General features: G+C 43.9%; 2 protein-coding genes across 5 annotated transcripts in view; both read left to right on the top strand.

Moving 5' to 3' along the window:
* ZFAND6 (zinc finger AN1-type containing 6) overlaps positions 1 to 2,643 on the top strand; it is a 36,631-nt gene extending 33,988 nt beyond the window's left edge. For all 4 annotated transcript variants that reach the window (XM_054077743.1, XM_054077742.1, XM_054077740.1 and 1 more), the window contains 2 exons: positions 941 to 1,054; positions 1,680 to 2,643. In XM_054077743.1, coding sequence (XP_053933718.1) covers positions 941 to 1,054; positions 1,680 to 1,828 — 263 coding nt within the window. In that variant the 3' untranslated portion in view covers positions 1,829 to 2,643. The remainder of the gene's footprint in view (positions 1 to 940; positions 1,055 to 1,679) is intronic.
* Positions 2,644 to 5,460: 2,817 nt separating this feature from the next.
* Positions 5,461 to 22,543, top strand: FAH (fumarylacetoacetate hydrolase). Its single transcript, XM_009561723.2, has 14 exons — positions 5,461 to 5,723; positions 8,142 to 8,252; positions 8,876 to 8,997; positions 10,105 to 10,154; positions 11,992 to 12,082; positions 12,623 to 12,720; positions 12,980 to 13,032; positions 14,453 to 14,552; positions 15,300 to 15,430; positions 16,167 to 16,242; positions 16,835 to 16,881; positions 17,891 to 17,992; positions 18,974 to 19,091; positions 22,341 to 22,543. The coding sequence occupies exons 1-14, from the start codon at positions 5,643 to 5,645 to the stop codon at positions 22,418 to 22,420; spliced, it is 1,260 nt and encodes a 419-aa protein (XP_009560018.2). The 5' UTR covers positions 5,461 to 5,642; the 3' UTR covers positions 22,421 to 22,543.
* Positions 22,544 to 24,224: the final 1,681 nt, after the last annotated feature.

The raw sequence follows: 24,224 nt of genomic DNA, 5'->3' as shown, positions 1-24,224 counted from the left end.
ATTCCTAGGTTCTATATACCTTACTCACTGGAGACTTGTCCTGCTGTGATCTAGCAATGACTGGTAGGCAGAGATTGGCTCTTAGCCCTTCTTGAAATGAAGCTGGGTTTTTTGGTTTCTATTTCTGTTTTGTAATGTAAGGAATGTGCAAATACTTGAGGAAAAGCAGCCAATGTTCTATTTTTACCTGGGTCAGGCAAATACTATCATTACTTGTTTATATTCTCCCACACAACCTATAACCTATCTCTTTCAGATGCAAGAGTATATTCAAGTAGGTTGAAAGTTGTCTTTAAAATGTTTACTTGTTCCCTTCTGGGTATCAGGATAGTGTACTTCCTTCCTGTAAGTCTGTGAATCTTGAGCTAATGGAGTCTCAACCCAGGTAGTGACTAGCCCTTGTGTAGGCTTTTTTCCAGGTGTGCAAGAGCAGCAGCATCAAGGTGACAGAGATTGTTCTGAAACACTGCATTTTGTGTGGCCTCAGCACTGCAGCCTTCAGCAAAAATAATTTTGACTCAGTATTTGAAAGTGTGTCTTACTCAAATCTAATAAATGCAATGCTTCTTGTAGGCAGATTTTAGGACCTGGACTAGTAACACCGATGGGCAAACACTTGGAATTGGACTCTTTTCCTGAATCTAACAGCACTGAATCTTACTTGAAAACCTTATTTTAAATAATTCTGTTTCTTTGTGGTGTTTTTGTATTGTGAACTTTGTATAAGCCTTCAGTGACTGAAGGTCTAGAAGGGAATTCCAGTACCACTACTGAGAGTCTGTTACATTTCAGACATGTAAGCTACTGCGAAAGGGCTAAGCTTACAACCTAAATGTACAGCATAGGCTTTAGATTATCATATGACTTCAACAGAGGAAGGAGGGGGAAGAGAGAGAGAAACTTCCCCTTGCAATGTTCTTATTAACTTTTTTAATATTAGCTTCAGTGTCGGAGAGTGCAGAGCCTACACCTGAAGAACAAGACAAGTCGCTTGACAAACCAAAACAGAAAAAGAATCGTTGTTTCATGTGCAGGAAGAAGGTTGGACTGACTGGTAAGGAATTCTGATTTCAGTTTTCTTAGAGACTTGTTTAGGCTTTGGAGCTTTGAGAAGTTCTTCTCTTAAGGGGAGAATGGGGCATGGCATCTCAGTGTCGTTGATTTTGAAATAAAACATGGCCAAAGGTGCATTCAGCTTGACTCTTAGTAGATTTGGTCATTCATGTGTGATTTTGTTTTTCAGATCCCTGCTTTAAGTGAAATTCATAATTCCAAATACTTCCCTTGGAAGTCTGCTTAGCTGAGGCATTGGATGATGATTTGCTGCTCTTTGCTAACCAGCTTTGCAGTGGTTCAGTGAAAGGGCCTAAGAAAACTCAAGTTCTGCAGGGTGAAGATTCATAAACAAAGAAAAAGAGCAGGAGATCTCTAGCAGGAAGTCACTGTTGTGTGCTAGTGTATCATGTGGTAGGAAGGAACGGTCAATTGAGTAAAATCTTACTGTAATCACTTAAAAATGTATTATTTGTGATTCTTATGCTTTCTGCAGCAGAGACTCTTTTGACTGATTGACAGTGGTGACTGAGATGTATTGCTAGTGAGTGAACACATTCAGGATTTAAAACAAACCAGTGTAATTAAGAATGTTGAAAAGTCTAATCTAATATTTCTGTCCACAGGGTTTGAATGTCGGTGTGGAAACGTTTACTGTGGTATGCACCGTTATTCAGATGTACACAGTTGCTCTTACAATTACAAAGCTGATGCTGCTGAGAAAATCAGAAAAGAGAATCCTGTAGTTGTTGGGGAAAAGATCCAGAAGATCTGAACTGCTGCTTCTGCTGGAATACAAAATCCTCTGACCATCTGCAGATTAAATTGACTTGAGCTTTTTTCCTTAGTCATCAGGAATGTAGAGCAGTGTATCTTGCCTAGACCTTTTAATCATGCATGTCATCAGATGAATAGATTTTTTTGGTTTTGTTTTTTGTTTTGAAAATGACTCTGAACATTTATTTTCATTGCAGTTTTCTGTGGCTGAAGACTTAAGTAAACTTTACAAGTATTATCCTTTAAGATCATTTTCATTTTAGTTGAGTGCAGAGGGCTTTTATAACAAACGTGGAGAAAATATTGGAGGGCTGTGCTTTTCCAGGATAAAACGTGCATGCGTTAACTTTGCAGTTTATTTTCTTGTTGTATATAGCTTTTCTCTGCAGCACAATTTCCTTTTTCTTTTTTTTTTTTTGATAATGCCTTGTATGGCACAACTAGTTATCAGTAACTGAATGTATTTTAATCATTATGGCTGCTTCTGGTTTTTTTTTCCCATTAAAGAGAGGTTATACATGTTCGCATATTAGCTTGTTTGCACCCTCTACCTATTTATGTATGAATCATTTGTAATGAGAGTGTGTGCTGAGATTGTCTGTGTGGGTTTGTTTTGTTTTGTTTTTTTAAATTGGTTTTTGTTTTTTTGGGGGGGGGAAGGCTGTATGCACTTCATTGACTGCAGGTTTCATTGGGATTACATCCATCAGTCTGTCTGTACACAAATATGAAGAATGATCTGAAGTATCTGTGCTGTATTTATGTTTATCCACGTCTTAACTTTGATTAAATAAAGTTTAAAAAAAAATCGGAGCCCCTATGGCTGTCACTGGCATCTGTTACTTGGATTTCTTTTGCTTTATTTTCATGGAGACCTTCTTTACTTACAGGGTGTTTATTCACAGAGATAGCTGGCACTGGGATATGGACTAACTTCTGATTCTTTTATTTTTTTCTTACCCTTTCATCTATAACTGTCAAAGACTACAATTTCCAGAAGCTTTCTACCTCGTGCCTTGACACATTCTGCGCAGGGAGTTCTCTGTGCTTCCTGTGCAGCGTGTCACTCGTGTGCAAGTTTGGGGTCATTTGTGGCAACTCATCTACAGGTAAAAAGATGTGGCCAGCGACTGGGCTGTAGGTTCACACCCGTGATTCTTGTTCTGGGAAATAGAGCTGTGAGGTTTGTGATCCAGTATCTGACAAGCAGCGCTGCACAGACTTCCTCAAAGTTGGGTGAGAAAGTGGTTCTTAAAAAAGTTTCTCCAATGAGACATCCTTATTTCCCAGGTTTGAAATCTATAGAATTCAGTGTAGAACACTGCTACAGCCACCTGCCATGTACTCTAGTGGATCTCTAGGCTTGTAAGTGATCCTCATTTGAGGGTAGGAGGAATTGCTCTATTGTCTTGTGAGGGTGCTCAGTAACTTCCTTTTAGTTAAGACTACCTGTCTTGTTAGATCAGACTCTGCCTCACTGTTCAACCACCCTAGTCATCCATATAACTTAAAAGTTGTGTAGTTTATGTAGTACTGTGGTACCTTCAGCCAGTGTTGCTCATCACCAAACTTAACAGTGCACTAAAGTAGAACTAATTCCTTTCCAGATGGTACTGATCTTGCAGTTGAAATTTCATTTGGTGACTTAAAGACTGCTGTTAAGCTTTTTTGAAATAAATGAGATTGTATGGCTTTATTTAAAATGCTAAATTTTTAATCAAAGCTGGCTACATCCTTCTGAATGCTCTTTAAAAGCTATGGCTTGCAATTAGTAGATAAAGCACTACATTTAGCATATAAACACTACGCAGCAGAAGGAGCTTTCTCTGTCAGATAGCTGTGGAAAGTAATCTGCAAGACCCAATAATAAATGAAGTATCTTGTGCTTGCAAAAATGGCTTAGCCACAATCTATGAAGCACAGGGGGTTTTGTAGTAAAAGAGGGAATAAATAAGTCATCCCGGCAAGTTTTGGTAGTGATCTGCCTTTTTGTGGGTCAAAGATCCTGTATTTCCTCAGAGCATTTGCTAAACTTCCTCTTAGACAGCACAGAGCATGGAAGAGAATTGGTGTCATCTTTCATGGGTGTTTCTCAGTTTGCTTTCCTCTTTGAGGCTACTTCCCAGTTCTCTTACTCTACTCGGTTTGGCTCCTCCCTCTTCTCTATTTCTGGTCTCTCATCCTTTTCCTAGAAGTGTTTTTCTCTCCCCTGCGTGCCCTTCCTCCAATCTGCCTTTCATCTAAGACAGTCATGCTTCTGGGCCAGGCAGGGAGGAGGCACTGGGGATTTCACAATGGGGGAAAACCAATCCTGTTTATTTTCTAGTATCGGAGAGACTGAAAGAAGAAAAGGTACAAGAAGTGTGACTGCCTTTGGAATTCACATACTGCTTTCAGCACTGCCTGTTCTGAAGCAACAACTCCTCTGGCCCTCAATTACACGGTAGGAAAGGTGGCTGTGCCAAGAGGAAATCTGCCTTTCAATGCTGTGGCAGTCTTGACGGTGAGGTAGGTCAGCATTGGACAACATTGCTTCCACACCTACCATTCTCAAAGCGATCCAATAAACCTTTGGTCTGGCTTGTGCGCATTTGTTAGAGTTAAGAATTTTGAAAGAGTATATGGTCCTGATACAACAACTTGCATTTAGACTGGAAATCCACCTATCCCTGACACATAAAAAGTGTGTTGTCTTTGTTTGCTTTGGCATTGGCTCTGTGTTGGCATGGTGGTTGATCTGCTGCTCAATCTGGTTCACTGGCGAAGCTTTACATTTCGTGGCATTGGCTTGAGCTTAGCAGATGAACATTTTAATTAAAACCAACACATTCGCAGCACTACAACACACTGGAGTAAATCTGTCTTCTCAAGATGCACAGTGTGTATTTGAAACACGCTTTCAAGATGTTCTTGTTTCCTTTTTGGAATAAGCAGGTGCTACACCCAAGTCCTATAGCCTTGACATGAAACCTTTTCACAGTGTTCATGTTTCTAGCAATCAGTGTAATGGAGTTGTACCTTAGGTATGGGGATTCTACAGGAAATGCTGAGAGGAAATTGGTTCTTTGGCTTGGAAGTCACAAACTTCTAACCATCTCTATTGAAAAGGGGGTGGTCTTTGATTCTGATTTCAAGGATATTCCCTCATTGGTTTCTACTTTTCCTAAATATGGGTGAATTTTCTCCTGTAGGTGGGGGAAAACGGGGGCTGGGAGCAGAAGCAGCAGCCTCTCCTCCCTGCTTTTTAAGGTTGGCTGCACATAAATTGCTGTTTTAAAGCTACTGGAACTATCTGCAATAAATGGAAGGACTCGGGTGCAGCATTACAAAACGAAAAAGCACACATGGTGCAGTTTCAGGTATGGAAGAACTGTTCAGTGTGGGCATCACCATTTCACCATTGCTCTGGCTTGTAAATGACCCCTCAGAAGAAAAATGAGCAGAGTTACCTCTGGTCTTAGAGCTGGCTTCCCACCCACAGCCATGTATTTGCCAAAAGAAGGCCCTAGTTCCATGTGAGGGTTTGTCCAGCAGGACGAGCCTGTTCCCTATTGACGGAACAGTTGAAGGCTGCTGACTCATGCAAACCTCTGGCACTAATTAACTGGGGCCCATTGCCATCTACAGCAGGTGGAGGGGTGGGATGGAGATGGATCAGTGATTGGCTTGGGGCTGAGGACAGAGGGCGCACAGATTTGGTGCTTCTGTGCTGCAGGCTGCAACATCTGAAGAAGATATTCCTCCTAGGAAGGCACGTGGCAGCCTGGACCTGGAGGCACTCATCCGTAAGCAGGGACTGCTTGGTGTTCAGCATGTCTTTCATCCAGGTAGACAAGGACTCAGACTTTCCTCTCCAGAATCTCCCCTATGGGGTTTTCTCCACTAAGGAGGAGGTGAGTAACAGCAAGCTTTGTCCTTGGGGTGTTGTAATTCCTCCAAGGCTGTGAATAAGTGTAGAAATTCCTGGCAACCTGGGATAAAGGAAAACCTCTCGGCCCAAGGTGCTTGCATGGGTTTCCTGGCTTGACAGCAAAACTACGACATTGGCTTTTTTCTTAAAGTATTTATTTTGATGGTGACTTCTTTAAAACTGCACTAAAGAAATGAAGTGTTAAGACTTGTGAGAAGTACTTTGGCTGTTACATACAGTAGTTTTTGTGTGTTTCTGACAGTTTTTGTGAAATCATTTAGCCTGTGTTTGATCCATTCACTCTAGGTAAAGGCATGGCAGTTTGCACTGACATTTTAAAACTCAATCCCTCGTTTTCTTTGTGACTGATTGTAATTGCACCATCACCGTTAACAAACCACATCAAATATTTGTTTTAATCTCCTCTTAATTCTGTAGCGCCCAGTCCTTCTTGCACAACATGAACTGACATAAGGCAAAAGTGAAGTCTGAATTGTACAGACAGTATTTGCAAGCGAGTCTTGTCTTCTGGTCTGTTAAGAGCCTGCTCTTGGTGAGTTTGGTGGGTGAAATAGCATGAAACCAGAGAACAAAACATGTTTCATTTCTGACCCATTGTGGTTTTTTGGACATAAGTTTATGCAATGATGCATTGAATGTGTGAAAGCGTGCGACGTTTGAAGCTGTGCCCAAAGACTACAGACTGAGCCAGCTTTGGGCCTTAGGTTTTATGATTATGTAAGATAACATGGTTCAACCTTTCTTCCGAGGAGTTAGCTCCCACATCCCATTTTCATGAGCACTGAGCTCTGCTAGGCTGAACCTGACACCTCCAAGTGCCTGTGGGGATGGAGCCCTGGAGACATGCCCTCCCAGAGGAAGGGAAACGAACCAAAAGCCATGTCTCTCGGAAGGACAAAGCGGAGCATTTATTTATCATTGCTCACAGAGACTTCACAGTTATCTCCTGGTTTCTGCTGTCTCGGCTGATCCATGCAAGTTTCAAAAAAAGAATTTAAACTGGGAGATTTTCTGATCTGTTATTTTTCAAAGATAAAACTGAGATGGTTTATTTAATCTCTTCCTAGATGTGTGTGTTGTTATCCAGCAAGTGTGGATTATTTTTCTGCCTTTTCCAGTAACTGTTCTCTGAAGAAAACATCTTTGGTCAAACCCTATAGAATGCAGGCAAGAATTTAGGGTAATGATTTAGGAAAATAATATGCTAAAAGTGGTCCAGTGTATTAATGATTTCAAGCTAAGGCAGTTGATGTCATTCCTGACTATCCTAGTTACAAATTAACCTGACATGACCTTTAGAGTTTTCTGCAGGAATGTTTGCTGAATAAATATTTATTAGCCCATTTGGAATCTTGTTTAGAAATTAAAAGCTTAAAAATTAGGTTTAACAGCATGAATTTTCATTGATTATTCCCTTTTAGTAAACTAGCCTTCATAATAACTGTCACTAGTTTGTCTTTCTTTGCCTAAAGACACAAATAATTGTAATTTGTCTTTGAACATTATGGTGTTTTTATAACCCCCGCACAGCTGTGGCAGAGCTGCAGTGGGACCATCCGTGCTGCTCCCCCGCTGTCGCCGCCAGCTCCACACACACTTGGTGCCGGCCCTGCGAGAGCTGCAGTGGATCAACAGGGTCTTTGTGTCTTAAGTTGCATCTGGCTTGCAAATGCATCCAGAGTCTCCCTTACATGCGGGAAGCTGTCCCTCTAGCAAGGATCTGGGCTGGAGTTCACATGGAAGTTGTGGGCTCCTTGCATGCTGTGAGGATGGATGATGTGAGGCTGCCTCATTCGATGTGGTACAGAAATAATGTGTCTGTGGTGCAATCCTGGCACCTTCAGTGGAGTCCAGAGCACCTTTCACCTTCTAGGGAGGAACCGTGGTGCAGAAATCTCTATTTCTCTCTACCATTACATGGTTATAGGGATGTGACAAATCCCACCCGTAGCATGTCTATGTTTCAGTTTCCTACCTGTAGAAGGAGGATCAGCTTTTTCCTACTTTAGAGTGTATTTCAGCTATATGGGCATATTCTGAAGTCTTTGTCATTAACGAGGAGTGGGGAAATACTTCTAGAGGAAAGGGGGCAGGGAAAGAAACCTCTACTTGTCCTATCCTTTCCCCAAAAGACGGGATGAGGGGAAGGCACTCTCCCACCCTTCAAACTCTGCATGGAGTCTGCAGTGATGCTCTGCCTCTAGGTCTTAATGTTTTTCAGCAGCTGGTCTCACCAACTAGCTCTTAATGGTCAACTGCTGTGGCATCAGAACCTTGTCCATGATGGATTAAACTCTCTAAGGTCACTGTCTTCCGCAGTGCCCTCTTTGAAGGACTTTGGGGTACAATCATAAACTCTTCTTCTCTCCCTGCTTTGCAGCCCAGGCACAGGCTCGGGGTAGCAATTGGAGACCAGATTTTGGATCTTAGTGTCATTAAACATCTGTTCAATGGACCAGCTCTTGCCAAACATCAGCATGTCTTTGACCAGGTATTTATTGTTTGGATTTTCATGCACATTTTAGAAATGTAAGATTTTTTTTAGAAACTTGTGGTGAGATAATGAGCATGAACTGAAAATGTGTCACCAGGCAGGCTCAGCTAAATCATCACACCTGCCATAGCAAGGAAAGCAGAGGACTTGGGGGTCCAAAGGACACTTTTGCAGAAAGTTTCGTTAGACTTTGGCAATGCAGAGGTCTGACACAAAGCCTAAACTTTACTTCAATCCCGCTTGTGCCTTCCATGCTTCATGGCAAGGAATCAAATGGGATTTTAATGACAGGGAGGTTGTGTTAAGGGTAAATGTAAATGCAAATGACCTCTGGTTACAGCTAGTTGAGGTATCAAATCTGCTGATGGCTGAAGTAGTGTTAGGACAGACATGATGCAAACATGCAGCAGATCCTCTTTCAGAAGTCTTGTGGTGGGAGGATGGGAGTGCAGGCAGTTATGGACAAGGAGGACAGGCAATCCAGGCAGCCACTGCTGTGCAGCCCCAGCCCTCGGGCATTCAAACCCAGGACGAAAGTGCACAACATCTTCCATGCACGCAAAGGTTAAGCGAAATGTGTTCTTTCATCTGCCTCCTTGCCTCTCTGTGTCGCCTGTCAGCCTACCCTGAACGCCTTCATGGGGCTGGGCCGGGCAGCGTGGATGGAAGCGAGGGCTGTTCTCCTGAAGCTGCTGTCAGCCAGCGAGCCAACCCTGAGGGACAACACGGAGCTGCGGAGAAGGTGAGGGAGTGGAGAGATGCTGTGGGGTGCAGGGACCTTTCAGCTGTGCCCTCTATCACCTGTATTACTCTGTGATCCAGGACACCGAAATTGAAGGTCTGAACAGGAATAATCTGGGGTTTGAGCATATTGAGAGCTTCCCTCTCTTAATTATGTCTTTGGTGAATCCTTTAACTGCCCAGAGATCCAGGCTGTTACCCTGGGAGTGCTGAGCTCTGCCCTGGGATGTACCCAGACCTGTAGCCTCACTGCAGAGGGCTGAGCTGGGCTGCCCAGGCAGGCGTGGAGCCAGGCTGTCTCCCCGGCCATACGGCCATAGGTGAAGATGTGGCTGCACGAGCCTCCACTACACTTCTCCCAACTTCCTCGGCACTGCCCTACCTTCACACCTGGAGCATCTTCTGGCATGGGGAAGCCCCTCCCATTGCTCCTCAGAAACCATCTGACTTTGCTAAAACCAAATCTGTTTGTGCAAATTGGCTTCAGATCCAGGGCAGCACACCAGTTGTAGGTAGTGTGTAGAACAGGGGAGGACTGTGCTCTGCTCTGTGTTGTGCTGATGGAAAATGTGTGTGTCCGTTAATCAAAAGCCTTTCTCCAGAGTGATGGTTTAAATGCCCTAAGTGCCTGCTCTGGCAGTTCAACTCTGCTGGAGTGATTTAGGCACACGAGTGCAGGAGAAGGGTTGAACCGTTGCTTGATACAGGCTTCTCTGAACAGGCCCAGCAGCTTGAATCGGGGATTGCGAGAGTTGCCTCACATAAAATCATCGTTTCTATGTGGCAGGGATAACAGTGACCTGCTCAGCTGTGTGTGTGGTCATCGTGTGTTTCTCTGTGCTACTTGGAAAATGAGCAGGCTTGCTTCAAGTGTGCTTCCCTACCTGCTCGCTCCTCGATGGATGCTCCTTTTGGTCATAACCATCCCAGTAACAGCAGCTTGTGCAGTTGTCTTAGTTTTTCTGCAAGGTTTTATTGCTGCGAGGCTTTGCGAAGTAAATTAAGGAAGGAGTTAGGAGTGAGTGTCAGGCTCTTAAATGCTTATAGACCACTTATGAGGGAGAGCTACAAGTTTTCTGAGAGCTGAAGTTGTCGTTTGTCATTTCAGAGCATTTGTACCTCAAGCTTCTGCGATGATGCACCTGCCAGCTGACATCGGTGAGTCTCCTGCAGCTGAGGGCTGCTCGGCACTGCCTTTTGCTCCCTCCTGGAGAAGCTGTTTTATTTCCAGCTTGCTCAGACAGACAGATCACAGCTGTGACAGGGCATGGGTTTTGCAGGAGCCAGAAGTAGATTATTGTATGTAATGAAAGGAAGGTGCTGTCTGTAGTGCAAGAACAAAAGCCTGGGGAAGTTCAGCAGCAGCCAGAAAATTCCTGGATGCATTTTTCACTAAAGCAGAGGCTGGTGCTATGTAACTCTTGTAATCAGATTGGCATCACCAAAGGCCTTTGTGACTAAAGCCAAGGAAGAAATACATGTTCATTTTCCAACATTTTCCCTGTTTACCGTCAGAAAATAATTCAGATCTTCCAGAGTTTTGCTAGGCAAATACTCTGGCAGAGCCTCATAAAGAGGCATGAGTCTCCGCTCCCAGACTATTACTCTGCATCCCAAAACTTATCTCTGCTCCCATGATTCCATGGACTGTTCTGGAGTTAGTGTATCCATATAGATATATAAACATTTTCCTGTTTTAAACAGAAATTTATATTTGGACCCAAACCAGGTTGGTGAAAATCACTCGAGGGATATGACCTTCGCTGGAGTAGGGATGCGAACTCGCCCATTTCGCAGCCAACCCCTGTTCCAGATGGCACAGCCCTAATTTTGGGCAAATTCTGGCCTGACCCAGAGGAACCGTGATGAGTATCCACAGATGTGATACCTTCCTGCAAATAGTTTAAGGCTGGATATATCTTATCAAAAAAACTGCTGGCTCTCTTGAGTGCTGCGGCTGTGAGTGCTGCCCTGGCAGCGTGAGAGCGGCTGTGTCACGCAGCTACAAGTGATTTAGGTTCTCGCCATACTTATGTTCAGCCCTGTCCTGTGCACACTTTGTGCTTGTCCTGAGAGCAAGCCCTGGCTGTATCCTCTGCTGGGGCCGCAAGGTGACTTGCCAGACAACTTAGCCCCATCCCAAGCTGAGTTTTGCCCGCCAACCCGCCATTAGTCGGGAAGGTGGGAGCTGTTTGCCGGGGATGGCAGCAGAGGGCAGCAGATGTCCTGAGGAGGAGCGGTTCCTCCTGGCGGGGGCCGCTGGCATGGCGGGAGCCGCGGGGCTCGGCTCGGCCCTGGGGGCCTGGCGGCTGCCCGGTGTCCTTACGCTTCTTCCCCTTCTTCTCTGCTCGAGGCTTCAAAAAAAGCGCCACTTTTCTTTGCATAGTTTTCATAGAATCATAGAATAGTTTGAGTTGGAAGAGACCTTAAAGATCACCCAGTTCCACCCCCCTGCCATGGGCAGGGACACCTCCCACCAGCCCAGGCTGCCCAGAGCCCCATCCAGCCTGGAACACCTCCAGGGATGGGGCAGCCACAGCTTCCCTGGGAAACCTGTGCCAGCGCCTCACTGCTCTCGTGATGATGAAATTCCTCCTTATGTCCAGTCTAAATCTGCCCCTCTCCAAATTGTTGCCTTCCCCCCTCATCACCACAAACCTTTGTGAACAGCCCCTCTCCAGCTTTCCTGCAGCCCCTTCAGGTACTGGAAGGTCACTATAAGACCTCCTCTAAGCCTTCTCTTCTCCAGGCTGAACAACCCCAAGACTCTCAGCCTGTCAAATTTATAGGTGAACTGTGCCAATCACTGCCTTTATACTATTAATTACACCTCTGCCCTAATGGTATTAACTGTCGCTACATGCCCCTGCTCGGTGCTTTTGCTGTCTCCTTTTCTGTGCTTTTCATTGCCAGCAGCATACTTTGTGCTTTAGCCCCAGCAGGTGAGAGACTTTCCTACCACTGATCCCTATTTTATGGGCTTCTTTCCATGCAGGAGATTATACGGACTTCTATTCTTCACGCCAACATGCCACAAACGTTGGGATCATGTTCAGGGGGAAGGAGAATGCTTTGATGCCTAACTGGTGGGTAGTTCAGGTTTTTCTCTGGTGCAGTGTTATTTTGCGTGCTTATCTGTATATAGATTTACTTTTTTAAAGATCTGAGAAGTTTTTCAGGAAATACTGTTTTCCATTCATAGCAGGTGAGACTATGTACTGTCAAGAATTTAATAAGAGAACTAAAAAACCATACGTCCCCAGCTGTAGCTGTGTCTGCACTGCATTTTGTTGCAGCAGCCACACCAATTATAATGCAGCCCTCTGGTTCAAAGTCAGATTTACCTAAGAAATTGTTTCTTTGCTGAATGACAATAGTGCAGGATTTAAGCTCCAAGGAATTAAGTGGAGCAGTGGCACAGAAGTGCATTAAGACAGCTACAGGGCTTTGGATTATACTTCATTCATGTCTTTATATCAGAGGAAATAAGGTGCAAATGTCCACGTCCATCTGTGCAAACCTCTCTCCTCGTACCTCACACCATTTTGGTGTTTCCACCTCGAAAAGTTGCTCTGGATGGTGATGGTGACACAGCTAACCTGTGTTCTGTGATGCTGTCTCACAAGGCTGCACTTACCTGTTGGTTATCATGGCCGCGCATCATCTGTTGTGGTGTCTGGGACGCCCATCCGGAGACCTGTGGGGCAGATGAGACCTGACAATGGTGAGTCCATGGTAGGCTTTTAATGTGCCTCTTGTGTTTTTTGGGTTTTATTTTTCTTCACATCACAGACTAGTAGAGAGGAAGGGCCTGGGATGACTTATCCAAAGCTCAGCCTGGTGTCAGGGCAAGAGAAAACCCTGAATTAAGGCCATCTTGTGTTTGCATGCCAGGCAGCATCAACTTCTCTGTTTCTTCTTGCTGTTACTTTTATTTCCCTACTTGCCTTCCTGTCATACAATACTCTTTCTTCTATTCACAGATAAACCTCCAGTTTTTGGTGCCTGTAAGCGTCTGGATATTGAGTTAGAAATGGTAAGAAGGGGCTTTTCCCCCTGCCGCTTTAGTTAAAAAACATTACAATAGAAACAGGGTAGAAAAGGAAGGTTTAGGTTCTTCTAAAATAAATAGCTCATAAGGTCCATTCCTGTGTTTGCTTTTGAGAAGTCTGTGCAGCAGGCAATAAAGATTTCTATAGTAGAAACCTTCCCTTCTGACGAGTTGCAGGATGCATTAACTCATGCTGTGGTTTGCTCACAGCTTTCAGTCTGGAAACTGGTCCTCTGGCCAAATCTGAGCACCAATGCCACAGACTGGAAACATGCAGGCATAATTCTTTTTATCAGTCACCACAACCTGTTACCTGGTTCAGAGTTACCTCTGCACTGCAGCCAGGATCCTTCTATGGACACTGGGGATTTTGGAAGCACAAGCTGTCTGTGCCTTGAGCCTTGAGCAGAGTAAGGTGTGAGTTCTTGGAATTGCAATTCAATCTCCTCATTCTTCTGGCTGAAAAGATGAAATCTGTACTGTGGATGTTGTAGCAGAGCATCCTTGGAAGGAACATCTTCTTGTGGCTTAGTGTTATCAAGAAAGGAGAGTTTTATAGGGTTGCTCATTATGGGTTTTATGATTCATATATTTTTATATGATTTATTCCCCATTTCTCCCCTTTAAAAAAAAAATGGAAGAAGTCTGATATTAAGGGAAGTGTTACTAAAAATGAACCGTAAGTGTTTAATGCTGTATGCTTTGTGGTTCAATGCTATAAAGTAGGAGGCAGTCCCATAAAGTGAGGTGAGTGAAGTGCTGCCATACCTACACAGACTGAGTTTTACTGCTGGCTGCTGTGAGATGAAGACTGAAGGTGGCTTTGGAAGAAAAAGCTTCCATATTGTTGGTAGAAAGAGACAACTGAGATTCCCTGTGAATTTCTCCGCAAAGTGCTCAATCTGTACATTTTCTAAGGGAGCAAATGTAGGCATCCAGTTCATGATCTCTTTTACATCATGGGCACATTTCTCCACCTGCCTCCTCTTCCCCACTGTCACGACAGGCTCCAGCCACGTTCAGCATTCCGTTGGATGACTTCAAACTCTTTCCTGTTCACTATCTGCAGCAAACGAAGTCACTTCAGTGGACAAACCTGTTCCACATCCGGATTATGATTAGGAGGAATCATTTTTGCTCCTGTGTTTTGACAACACCATGGCCTTATTTAATGACTATCTCTTAGCAACACAGTGTTCTTAAGTATTTTAAGCCTGTCAGCTTCATGGAGAGGAAGAAAGAGGGAGTGGGCCATGGGTTTTGTCTGTGGGAAATTTTGTCTATAGGAAATTATGCAAAATCCCATCCCATGTAGCCTCTGTTGCTTGTGCATGTAATCCTCTGTGCAGTAAAGATTTTTAGCTTTAAAAACTTCCTTAATCAACATTTTGGCTTTCAATTTCAGGCATTCTTTGTAGGTCCTGGAAACAAGTATGGGGAGCCAATTCCTATCAGCAGAGCCCATGAGCACATCTTTGGGATGGTCCTTATGAATGACTGGAGTGGTAATCAGTGCTGCGGGATTCTGCCTGGAGAGGGGGTTACAGCGTCGTAGGAAACCTTAGATAGTGATAAATGATATATTTTAATAGTAGAATAGTGATTATTGAAATCACTGTCTGTGGTTGAAAGGGATGAAAATGAAATGTTGTCTGCATTTCTTAAGCTATATCTCAATCCATCTTCAATCAATCAGTAGAACTGGAAATTGCTGCCTAATGAAGATTTATTTACTTATGAAAGAGCTAATATCCGTGTAGTTTCTTCTGGGCAGAGATGGAACAGCCCTAAGGATGATGATTGTAACAGAGGATTGATTTCAGTGTCAAGAGTAGGAAAAGGATTTGGCAGTCACAAATCCCTCAGCCTCTGCATGGATTTAAGCAGACAAAAGCGTAGTTAACTAGTTGAAACTGGCTGTACGACTGGCACAGACCTTTAACTGAGAGTAAAAGCATTAATATACTAGGAATATAAGTACTTTATAATACATATGTATATGTATATGTATACATATAAAATAAATACTGGCTTATTTAATTACTGATGACTTTTCTTCCTAATCTAGCCAGTCTAAGAGAATTGGTTTGATGGTCTCAAAGGAATGGATTTAAATCAGGATTTGGACACAATGGCTAGAAAAGGGCAGTGATAACATTTCCAGTCCGTGTTACTCTTTCACAGGTGTGACATCTACCCAACAACTCCTAGGATATGTTTTAACAGCATTGCTTTGAATTTTCCCTCCCTAGCCCGCGACATCCAGAAGTGGGAATACGTTCCTCTGGGTCCATTCCTGAGCAAGAGCTTTGGCACAACAATCTCTCCTTGGGTGGTCACCATGGAAGCTCTCATGCCATTCGTGTTGCCAAACCCTGTCCAGGTTAGCAAGAGAAAGGGTTGAAACAAAGGAAAAATAGTGCTAGAAAAATCTCTGCAGAACTGGTAGGTCCCATCACTGAAATGACTGAGTTGTACCAGTGCCAAACACTTTATTCATAGACTTTATAAGTGTGAGTCTGCTTCAAAACACACAAGACATCCTGGACCCCCTGAGCCCACCTTTAATGTCACTTAATGCTGCCACCTGGTGTCCTGAGCTGTCATCGGCCTGCTTCAGCAGAGCAGAAAAATGGTCTCCTTCAAAACATCTGGAAAATAAACTGATCAGAGAGCTTCTTGTTCCTGTTTGGTAGCCCTTGGCTCCATGGAGTGGAGAGAGTGGACTCAAGCCAAAACACTTATTTCAGGCATTTCCAGTTGTCTGCATTGTGTAGGGTTTTAGTTAAAATGGAAAAAGACACTAAAGATTCTGTAGAGGATCTTTATGTGGGCTCAGAGTAAAGGTGTGCTGCCACTGTGTTTGGGATTAACATCCATGCTCTGGTGTTGGAGAGGGCTTTAGGAGCTCATGTGCAGGAAAAGGAATTGGATTATACGGATATCACATCTGTTCAGGAAGGTCTTTGAAAGTGTGTGCATGAGACCAAGAAAAGCAATAATAAGAGCAGTAAATGGGGTGTGCAGCATAGCCTGGGCAAACAAAAAGTCACTGGGATGGCTCGTGGAATTTTTCCTTTCTGTTTGTTTTGACTGTGGTGACTTTTATGTGCTTTTAGGATCCCAAGCCACTGCCCTACCTTCAGGATAAAGAACCCTACACTTTCGACATCAAGCTCTTTGTTGCTATTAAAGGTACAATAGTGCTGTGTAGGCTATAAAGCTGAAATTACCAATTAAAGAATGTAGAACCACCATGTATTTCAGACAGTTTGCTCCTGGCTCTGCAGTCCTCTTCCATCTTTGCCCACATTGCCCCTGTCAGAGGAAGAGGCAAAGCTTTTCATGCTCCCCGTTGGCTGTGCAGCAATGTGTCAAGGAGGGAATGCTTCCCAGATGGTCAGCTTACGATGAGGTCTGCCTTCATGGGCAGATGTAAACAGGGCATGGAAAGATCAGATGTTCATGAAATTCAGATGTTAACCCAGCTCAAGCCCTCGCTCTCTCCCTGCCCCAGCCCTGCTGGCCGGTAGGTCCAGGTATTGCTCCTTTATTAGACCAGAGAGTAGGAAATGGGCGCCTAGATACTACCCCAGTTTCTTCCACATGCTTGTTTTCTATGCAGTGCTGGCCTTCATAGCCACCTAGAATATGTTATTACTTGTTTCCTGTGGGGGATTAGAGTGATAAAAGAAGTCTCCGTCCATCTGTAAAACAAAAAGACTCCAACATCATTCATCCAATACAAATAAATTTTTCTCTGTTTCGTTTTTTCTGTTTTCTGCAGGAGAAGGAATGAGCATGCCAACTATTATATGCAGGTCCAATTTCAAGGTTAGTCTCTGATATCTTTTATTTGTTTGGAATCTTGCTGATGCTATCAGCTCTAGCCTTATGCAATTTCAAACATTGAGTTTTGCATTAGCTGAAGATCACGCTTAGTCTATGTTTGTGAGGTGACAGAGGGAGAAGAGTGGAGGGTGGTGACAGTCGATTCCTCTACTGAGATGGAAACATCTGAATGCTCGAGCACTGAAGAAAGGGGCAGCTCTTTCCGCTGCTCAGTTCAGCATGCCCACAGCATCGTAAGTTGTGTGCTCATTTGGCAGGGAGCAGTGAGAGCAGAGGACTTGCAGGCAAAGGGAATTGCCTCTCACTGTGCCAAAGTGCAATACGGCTTTGCAGTTGCAGCTGGTAATTCACATTCAGACTCATTGCTGCAGCCCTGCTCTGAGTCTGGGTCTGTCCCTCTGTGGGCAGTGTGGTGGCTCTGCACCTGTGGGCTGATGGAGGGGATCATCAGTCAGGAGGTATATGTACCAGCTGCAGGATTTCTCAGTCAATTTTATATTCACATTTGGTTCTTTGCATAGTAATTACCTTAATCAGTAAATCAGTAGTCAGCAAATCAGGAGATCTTTCTATAAACCCATTCAAATGGGTTAATCATGGATCCTGGGTGAGGAGTACTGGCCTTAAAGAGGAAGAAGAGGTTGAGAATTGATATCTAGCTAAAATAAGAGAAATTTTAAATTGCATGTAAATTTTAAAATTTTAAATTTTAAATTGCATGTAAAAGTATATGTTTTATACACACGTCCTGGTTGTCATTTAGTAAACAATCAGGCAAGCCGCAGTAACTACTGAGAATGCAGCACTAAGTAACTGAGGAGTAACTGTTGCTTTTAGGATGCTGGATGTCCCTTGTTAAATAAGGAAACTTTTCTTTAGGGACAGTCTTACCAGCATCATCCCAAGAATGCCATGCGTTCTGTGTAGGCTAAGAGCCTGCTAGAGAGGTTTGTGCCTCATCGCTTTAGCCTCCTCTCCCTCCTTCCTCCAGCACATGTACTGGACCATGAAACAGCAGCTGGCTCATCATTCAATCAATGGATGCAACCTCAGACCAGGAGATCTCCTGGCATCTGGCACAATCAGTGGACCCGTAAGTGTTTAAATAACAATAGTCACTGAGAACTCGTCAGCAATCCAAAACCAACTGAGCAGGGCTTTGGGTCTAAGCCTTGTTTGATTTGAGCAGCCATGAGAATATCTGCAGTTCTTTCCTAAGGACTTTGGGCTGTTGTTTGAGTAGCCCCAAAACTGCACTGAGAAGTGATGTTTTTGTTGTTATTGCTATTTGTTTTTTAATGTCTTCCACGTTCCTTTCCCTAAGAACTATTTTACTATAGATGCAAATTAATTTCTGTGCACAAGCGTCCACATGGCCATTTACACTCTAGGAAATGCAGCTTTTTTATTTTTAAGAATGCAAAAAGTGCATGGGTATGACTTTTGGTTTCTTTATTACTACATATCTCAAACCAGCTTCACTTATTCCCCCCATACTGCCACAAGCACAGTTGTTGCAATATATGATAAGGTACTGACACTTTCTGAAAACATCAAATATAAATCCTGTTCGTGCTGTCTGAGAGACAGCTTCAGGTAAGTTGTTTCCAAGTTGGGATACCTATACTCCCATTTTGAGCGTTTCTGAAGTGGTTTTTCCTTCCTTTAAACTATTGTACTGCAGACTGGCATTAAAGACTTACAAACCTTTGCCAACTTTGTTTTTCTAAAGAACAAAATGTAAATAAAACTCTGAAACATGACTACATAAAAGCACTGAATTTGTGTAATTGCCCTTGATTTGTTTCCATTCAGGCCCAAACTACTTTTAGAAGGTGCAGCTTGATGTTAAACACACCAGACAATATCTGTCTTTAAGCATGACTGCTTATAGCAAGCAAGCAATTAAAAAGCAAAGTCAGGAAAACAAGCCAACGTATCACTGAATTCAATCAACACCAAAACTTTCTTCTATAGAGCTAACATAGTTGTGTGTCTGTGTCCAGCAGCAAGTAGCTTAACAGTAGGACAGACACTAAAAAGTTGTTTATTTGTGTGTTAACTCTCACTGCAGGAGGCAGAGAGCTTTGGCTCCATGCTGGAGCTGTCCTGGAATGGAACAAAAGAAATCCCTCTTGGCAGTGGACAATCTCGTAAATTCCTGCAGGATGGAGATGAAATCATTTTGACAGGTAATGGCTGAACAATTGCTCTTAGGCTGCCCCAAGGACATGTTTCCATATATTCATCCTAGCCATGTCAGTGCCTGGTGGGAAGGTGGGCTGTGTTCTGTCCATACCTGCCAGGCAAGCACAGTTATTTCCATCTTCCCTATCAGGAGACAAAAATAAGTGGATAGAAATATCAATAAATCTTTCCAGATTAAATTATTTACTTTACTAAGTAGTTAATGATCTTGCTTTGCCAGCGCGTGACTGCTAAGGAGATAATAGGGACTGGTTGGCCTTTATGGGCAAAAATACCCAGGGAGTAGGATTGGTGAGCAGTTGAGTTGCCGGCACAGTCCAAGGTTGCATATGGAACAATGTTTGGCAAATGCTGAAAGAAGTTATTTTGCAAATAATATTTAATTTGTAATGTTAGGCATAGTCAATGAAGTGTGCTGCAAATTAAATATGTGGAAAACAGCATGCTAGAACACCTGACCAGCTTCCCTCTGAAAAAGGCTGTGCTTGAGAGCTGTTTCATGCTGGGCCAGGGTTTTAATTTTCATCTTGAGAAACGAAGGATTTTATGAATTAAAATCTACCATGGTGTTTTGTCATTTAAATCCCACTCCTACCTCTTTTTAATCCAAAGACAAGTGGAAAACTAATCTATTTTTTTCCTTTCCTCTCCTCTCATCTTCTCAGCCCCTGTGTGGCTTTGAGGTGGCGAATATTTGGCTGGGATAGCCATGAGAAACTTCTGATTAAAGCCTGCGTACACATTGCTATGTTGCCTACTGAATTTTTAAAGAGTATCTTGTGGGATGTTGTGCATCATTAGAGAAGACCCAGTCAGTCCCACACCTGGCTCTGAGCAAGTTCATCATGCTGATGTGATCACAGATAGTGTGCACAGGGAACAAACCAGCATACACTGTTAGAAAACACAAATGTGACTTAGGGCAGAGAAACTGAGTGAATAATGCCTAGGTAGAAACCTGGAGGATGTGATGGTGTGATGCTAGTATGTGTCCACATGCCTGTGCCCTCTTGAAGTGCAAATCTCTCTCCACTAACTGTGCCAAGAGCCCTAAGTTAGGATACAGTCAGTTATTATGCATGTCCCTTTGGAGTGACATGGTGATATCCTTATTGGCAATGAGCACCTTGCAGTTTGGGAGCTGCTGGCAAAAGGTGGCCAGCTGAGGACGGATAGGACTGGATCCATGGACACGATCCATGTTGTTCTTCATTCCCAGAACAAGCTGCCCTTACTTAAATCAATATTTTAGATTCTGAATGTCTTTTATCTCTAAAGATGGCACAATGGCATCATTGTTAACCTGGATGAAGGTACCATTGCCCCAGTGGGAACATCTCATGTTAATCAGTCTGCTGTGCTATTTTAAATTAGCGATGGTCTGTGACTGTAGAGATCAGAGCGTCACACCATTTGTGAGAGCAAGGTGCTTCTGGGGCCTTCTGCTGTGGGACAGTTTGAGTTCTGCCCCTATTCAGTGATGTATGGCAGATCCAGTGGCTTAAGGCACCCCTGAGGCAGAACTAGTGCTATTGCATCCTCTCCTGAGGCTGTGCCATTAGCTCTTTCCAAGTGCCCAACCCATAATTTCTACTCCCATTTCAGCTTTGTGGTTTTGCTCCCCTTGTGGGAGCCATTTCAGAACGTTTACACATAAAATGAAATACATTTTTTTCCCAAGAAGGGCATCTCAGAGAGGGAGCATTGCAAGGGAGGGTTTGCCGCTGATGTGCTGCAGCAGGCTGCAAAAGCCTCTCTTGTAGCATCTTGGCACTCAGGCCAGTGCTGCTGGCAGCACAGAGCTTGCTTTGTTGAATATGCTGCTCTGTGATGCTGCTCTAAATTGTACTTGACAGTGGGGACAACTAAACTGGACTGAAATAATAAGCCAGTGCTCCAAGGAAAGCTGGCAATGAAACCTAATGAAACAAATAGAAACAGAGCTGAGCCTTGAAGCAAGTGTCTTACTCAAGTATTGCTTATAAAATGAGGATTACCTGGCAGATACAGGGATGTTGTCTCTGGGCAGGCTGTTACACAAGTTCTTATAGGCACTGCCATCGTTTGAAAAACTTCATTTCAGCCTGGTTGTGAGAGCTGCATCATGGGTTAAAGCTGGCAGGGTCTGCCCTCATGCTGCAATAACTTCGGCTGCCCTGTAGTGTGAGCCCACCCATCTTCCTCGGAGGAGGTTCCGCTGTTCTGTGCTAAGAGTGGGAATTGGGGATGAGATCTGTTCTGTTCGGCTGCCTCTTGGCTTCTTGAAGGCAGCTGGTTTTTATCACATGCAGAGAAGATGATGTATGCTATTATTTTAGGAAAACCCATCTCTACTATAAAATCAGTCCTTAAATTACAGCATATGCTACTTGTGTCCTTTCTTTGATCAGCTGTTGTTAGTGGAGAGCAACAGTAGGTCTCTTCAGCTGTTTCTTCCCAGAATAGTCTTCCCAGATGGGCCAGGAGCCCCTGGCTGTGTCCCCTTCCCTCCTTCATCTGCAGCATTGCTAAGGGATGCTGGTTCTGGAGCAGCTCTGCTGGCCTGGGGCAGCAAGAGGCGCTGCAGCATCTCTGTCCTAATGTCATCTCTCCATCACGCAGGAGCAGGGAGAAATTGAATCATCCTGTAGCTAGAGATGCTATCACAGACCAGTAACTTCAGCAGCAGTCAGCAGACCTTCAATGTCTGTTTATATAACAGAGGATAAATGGATATTTTGAGTCAGATGCTGTTTCTCATGGAACTATGCTACTTGATTTTAGCAAGCAAAACAGATTCTGCAAGCATAGGTCCTGCTGTTTGAGGGTGTTTAATGATTGTCTTTCTGGCTACAAGCATCCCGATGTCCCAAGAGCAGTCCTAATGCCGCAGAAAGAGAACCCAGATTTACTATATTAATTACAAGGCTGGGCCAGGCAGCAAATCAACTTGCCAGTTAGATTGATGGTACTGCAGGTTAGCCTTGAAAACAGAAATGTTGTGCTTGTTTGCTCTTTGATCGTATTCACTGAACTTGGATATTGCTGTATTTAACATTTTGTGCTTCTTTTTCTTTTTTTTCATATTTCTGGGCCACATGAACTCTTCCAAATATTCTTTTTTTTTTATGCCCCACTGCATTTCTCAAATGTTTCCAGTCATTTTTGGTCTCTTTATGCCTTTATTCACTTTTATTCCTGGTAAAATCCTACCATCCTTACAGAACAAGCTGTCTGTTGTTTTCTGGCCCTAGGTTACTGCCAGGGCAACGGCTTCCGTGTTGGATTCGGCCAGTGCTCGGGAAAAATCCTTCCAGCCCTGTCAGATCCATGACAACTGGAGTAACGTGACATCTGAGGAGGAGGATCTCTACCCCTGCCTCTAACAGCCATACTGATTTATTCCGGTTTATTATTTTTATATGAGTGATTGGAATCTTATTGGTTTTAATTATCAATAAATATCTTAAAGATGAACGTGGCTCTGGTGTGATAAGAAAAGGCTTTCAATGCTATCTTAAAATTCTTGGAGTAAGATGATTGAAATGGAAAGTGAGATTCTTAACTCTTCTACTGTATTAATAGTTATTTCATAATTATAAAAACAGGCTTTCAAGAAAACATATAAAAACACTTTCAAGAAAATCTGTGCAGGCTTTGGAGTTCAACCATTCCGCTGCAGCACTGATGAGTTCCTGGGAATAAACCCCAGCAGGTACCAGCCTGCAGCTGCTGCCCTCACACAAGAAGAGACAACTCTCCTTGCCCCAGAACAAAATCAACGCCAGCCCTGAGACAGGTGTGTGTGCTGGGGCACCCCTCCAAAAAGAACATGGAGATAGTTGGTGAATCTTGCCCTGGTTTTAGAGAAGGAATGTCCCCATTTCTCTTGCCTCCAAAGAAAGAGGGAGAACTTTGTGGCTGGAGTGAACCAGCCCAGGTGCTCACTGGTGGCTGTCACAACTTGTCACCTAACAGGGGCTGTGGAAGGAGGACACTGAGGAGGCACACCCCCTTCCTGCACTCCTCAAACGCATCTCTTGCCATGGCATCCCCTTGCAGCAGGCAGTAAACACAGCCACATGCTACTTTTCTCAAGCGTAAAGGGCATCTGCCGTCTCCCGCTGGTCTACAAATCAATTTAACTCTATGGCCAAGTGCCAAATCACATCAATTAGAGGATATTACTGACTGAAGGAGCTCAGGAGACCGGATAATGAACTCTGGTACAGAGCAAGGGGAACTTGTTAAATATTTGCTTGGTCCTCAAAGTGAAGAGCCTGATGAGGCCGCTGGCTTCGTGCAGTGACAGCAGGATGAGCGTGGGGTGCTGCTTTCCCACAGCAGCCCTGTTGCTCCTCCCAAGGTCTGACGTGTGGTTTTGCTGGTGTGGGCCATTTGATGTCATCCTGGGGAGTACTCCATGCGCATTGGGAATGTGAGCCTCTTGGCCCCATGGGAGAGGAAAATGAATTAGAAATGAAGGTTGATGAAAAAAACATGGCAGTGCAGATAAATCACTGCTAATGGGGCTTGTTCACTAAAACAGCCTCTCTTCCAGTGTGAATAGTAATAGTCCCTTTAAAGAATGATACTTGGAGGATCTTCCCCAAACCAATTTAAAATTTTAGCCTAAGACATCCCTGTATCACCAGGAGGAATGACCTGGCCAGAAAAACAGTGGCTTGTTTATCAAGGAAAAGCTATTTCCCCTTCAGGCCCTTGTGGAATCTCAGAGTTGAACTGATAGCCAGATATTTATTTAATGTACTCTGACTAGGCTGTCATTTTATAAGATGCTTTGTGGTCTCTTTTGACCTCAAAGGACAACCACGAGTTGTCACCTCCTCTGAGCACAGCCTGGCTTTACTTCTGGCAGCAGCAGGAGGACACAGAAAGCGTTTACCCAGTGAAGAAATTTCTCCACAGAAGCAACAACCGCATTGCACCTCACCATATCTGACATGTTGGAAACGCAATGTCTTGGGATAGGGGTGCACCCATAGAAACGACATCCACCCCAGGGCTTCCCATGAGCAATCCCGCTCTCCTTTCTTTGCCTCTTGCACAGGCTTCCTGGACGGTAAAGGTGTGGCAGCAGCACACCATGGCTTTCCCATGGTGCCAAAGCCCCATGG

The sequence above is a fragment of the Cuculus canorus genome, chromosome 12, assembly GCF_017976375.1.
Source record: "Cuculus canorus isolate bCucCan1 chromosome 12, bCucCan1.pri, whole genome shotgun sequence".
Lineage (NCBI taxonomy): Eukaryota > Metazoa > Chordata > Aves > Cuculiformes > Cuculidae > Cuculus > Cuculus canorus.
Note: the sequence above shows the minus strand (reverse complement) of the source record. Positions and strands in the feature narration are given on the sequence as shown.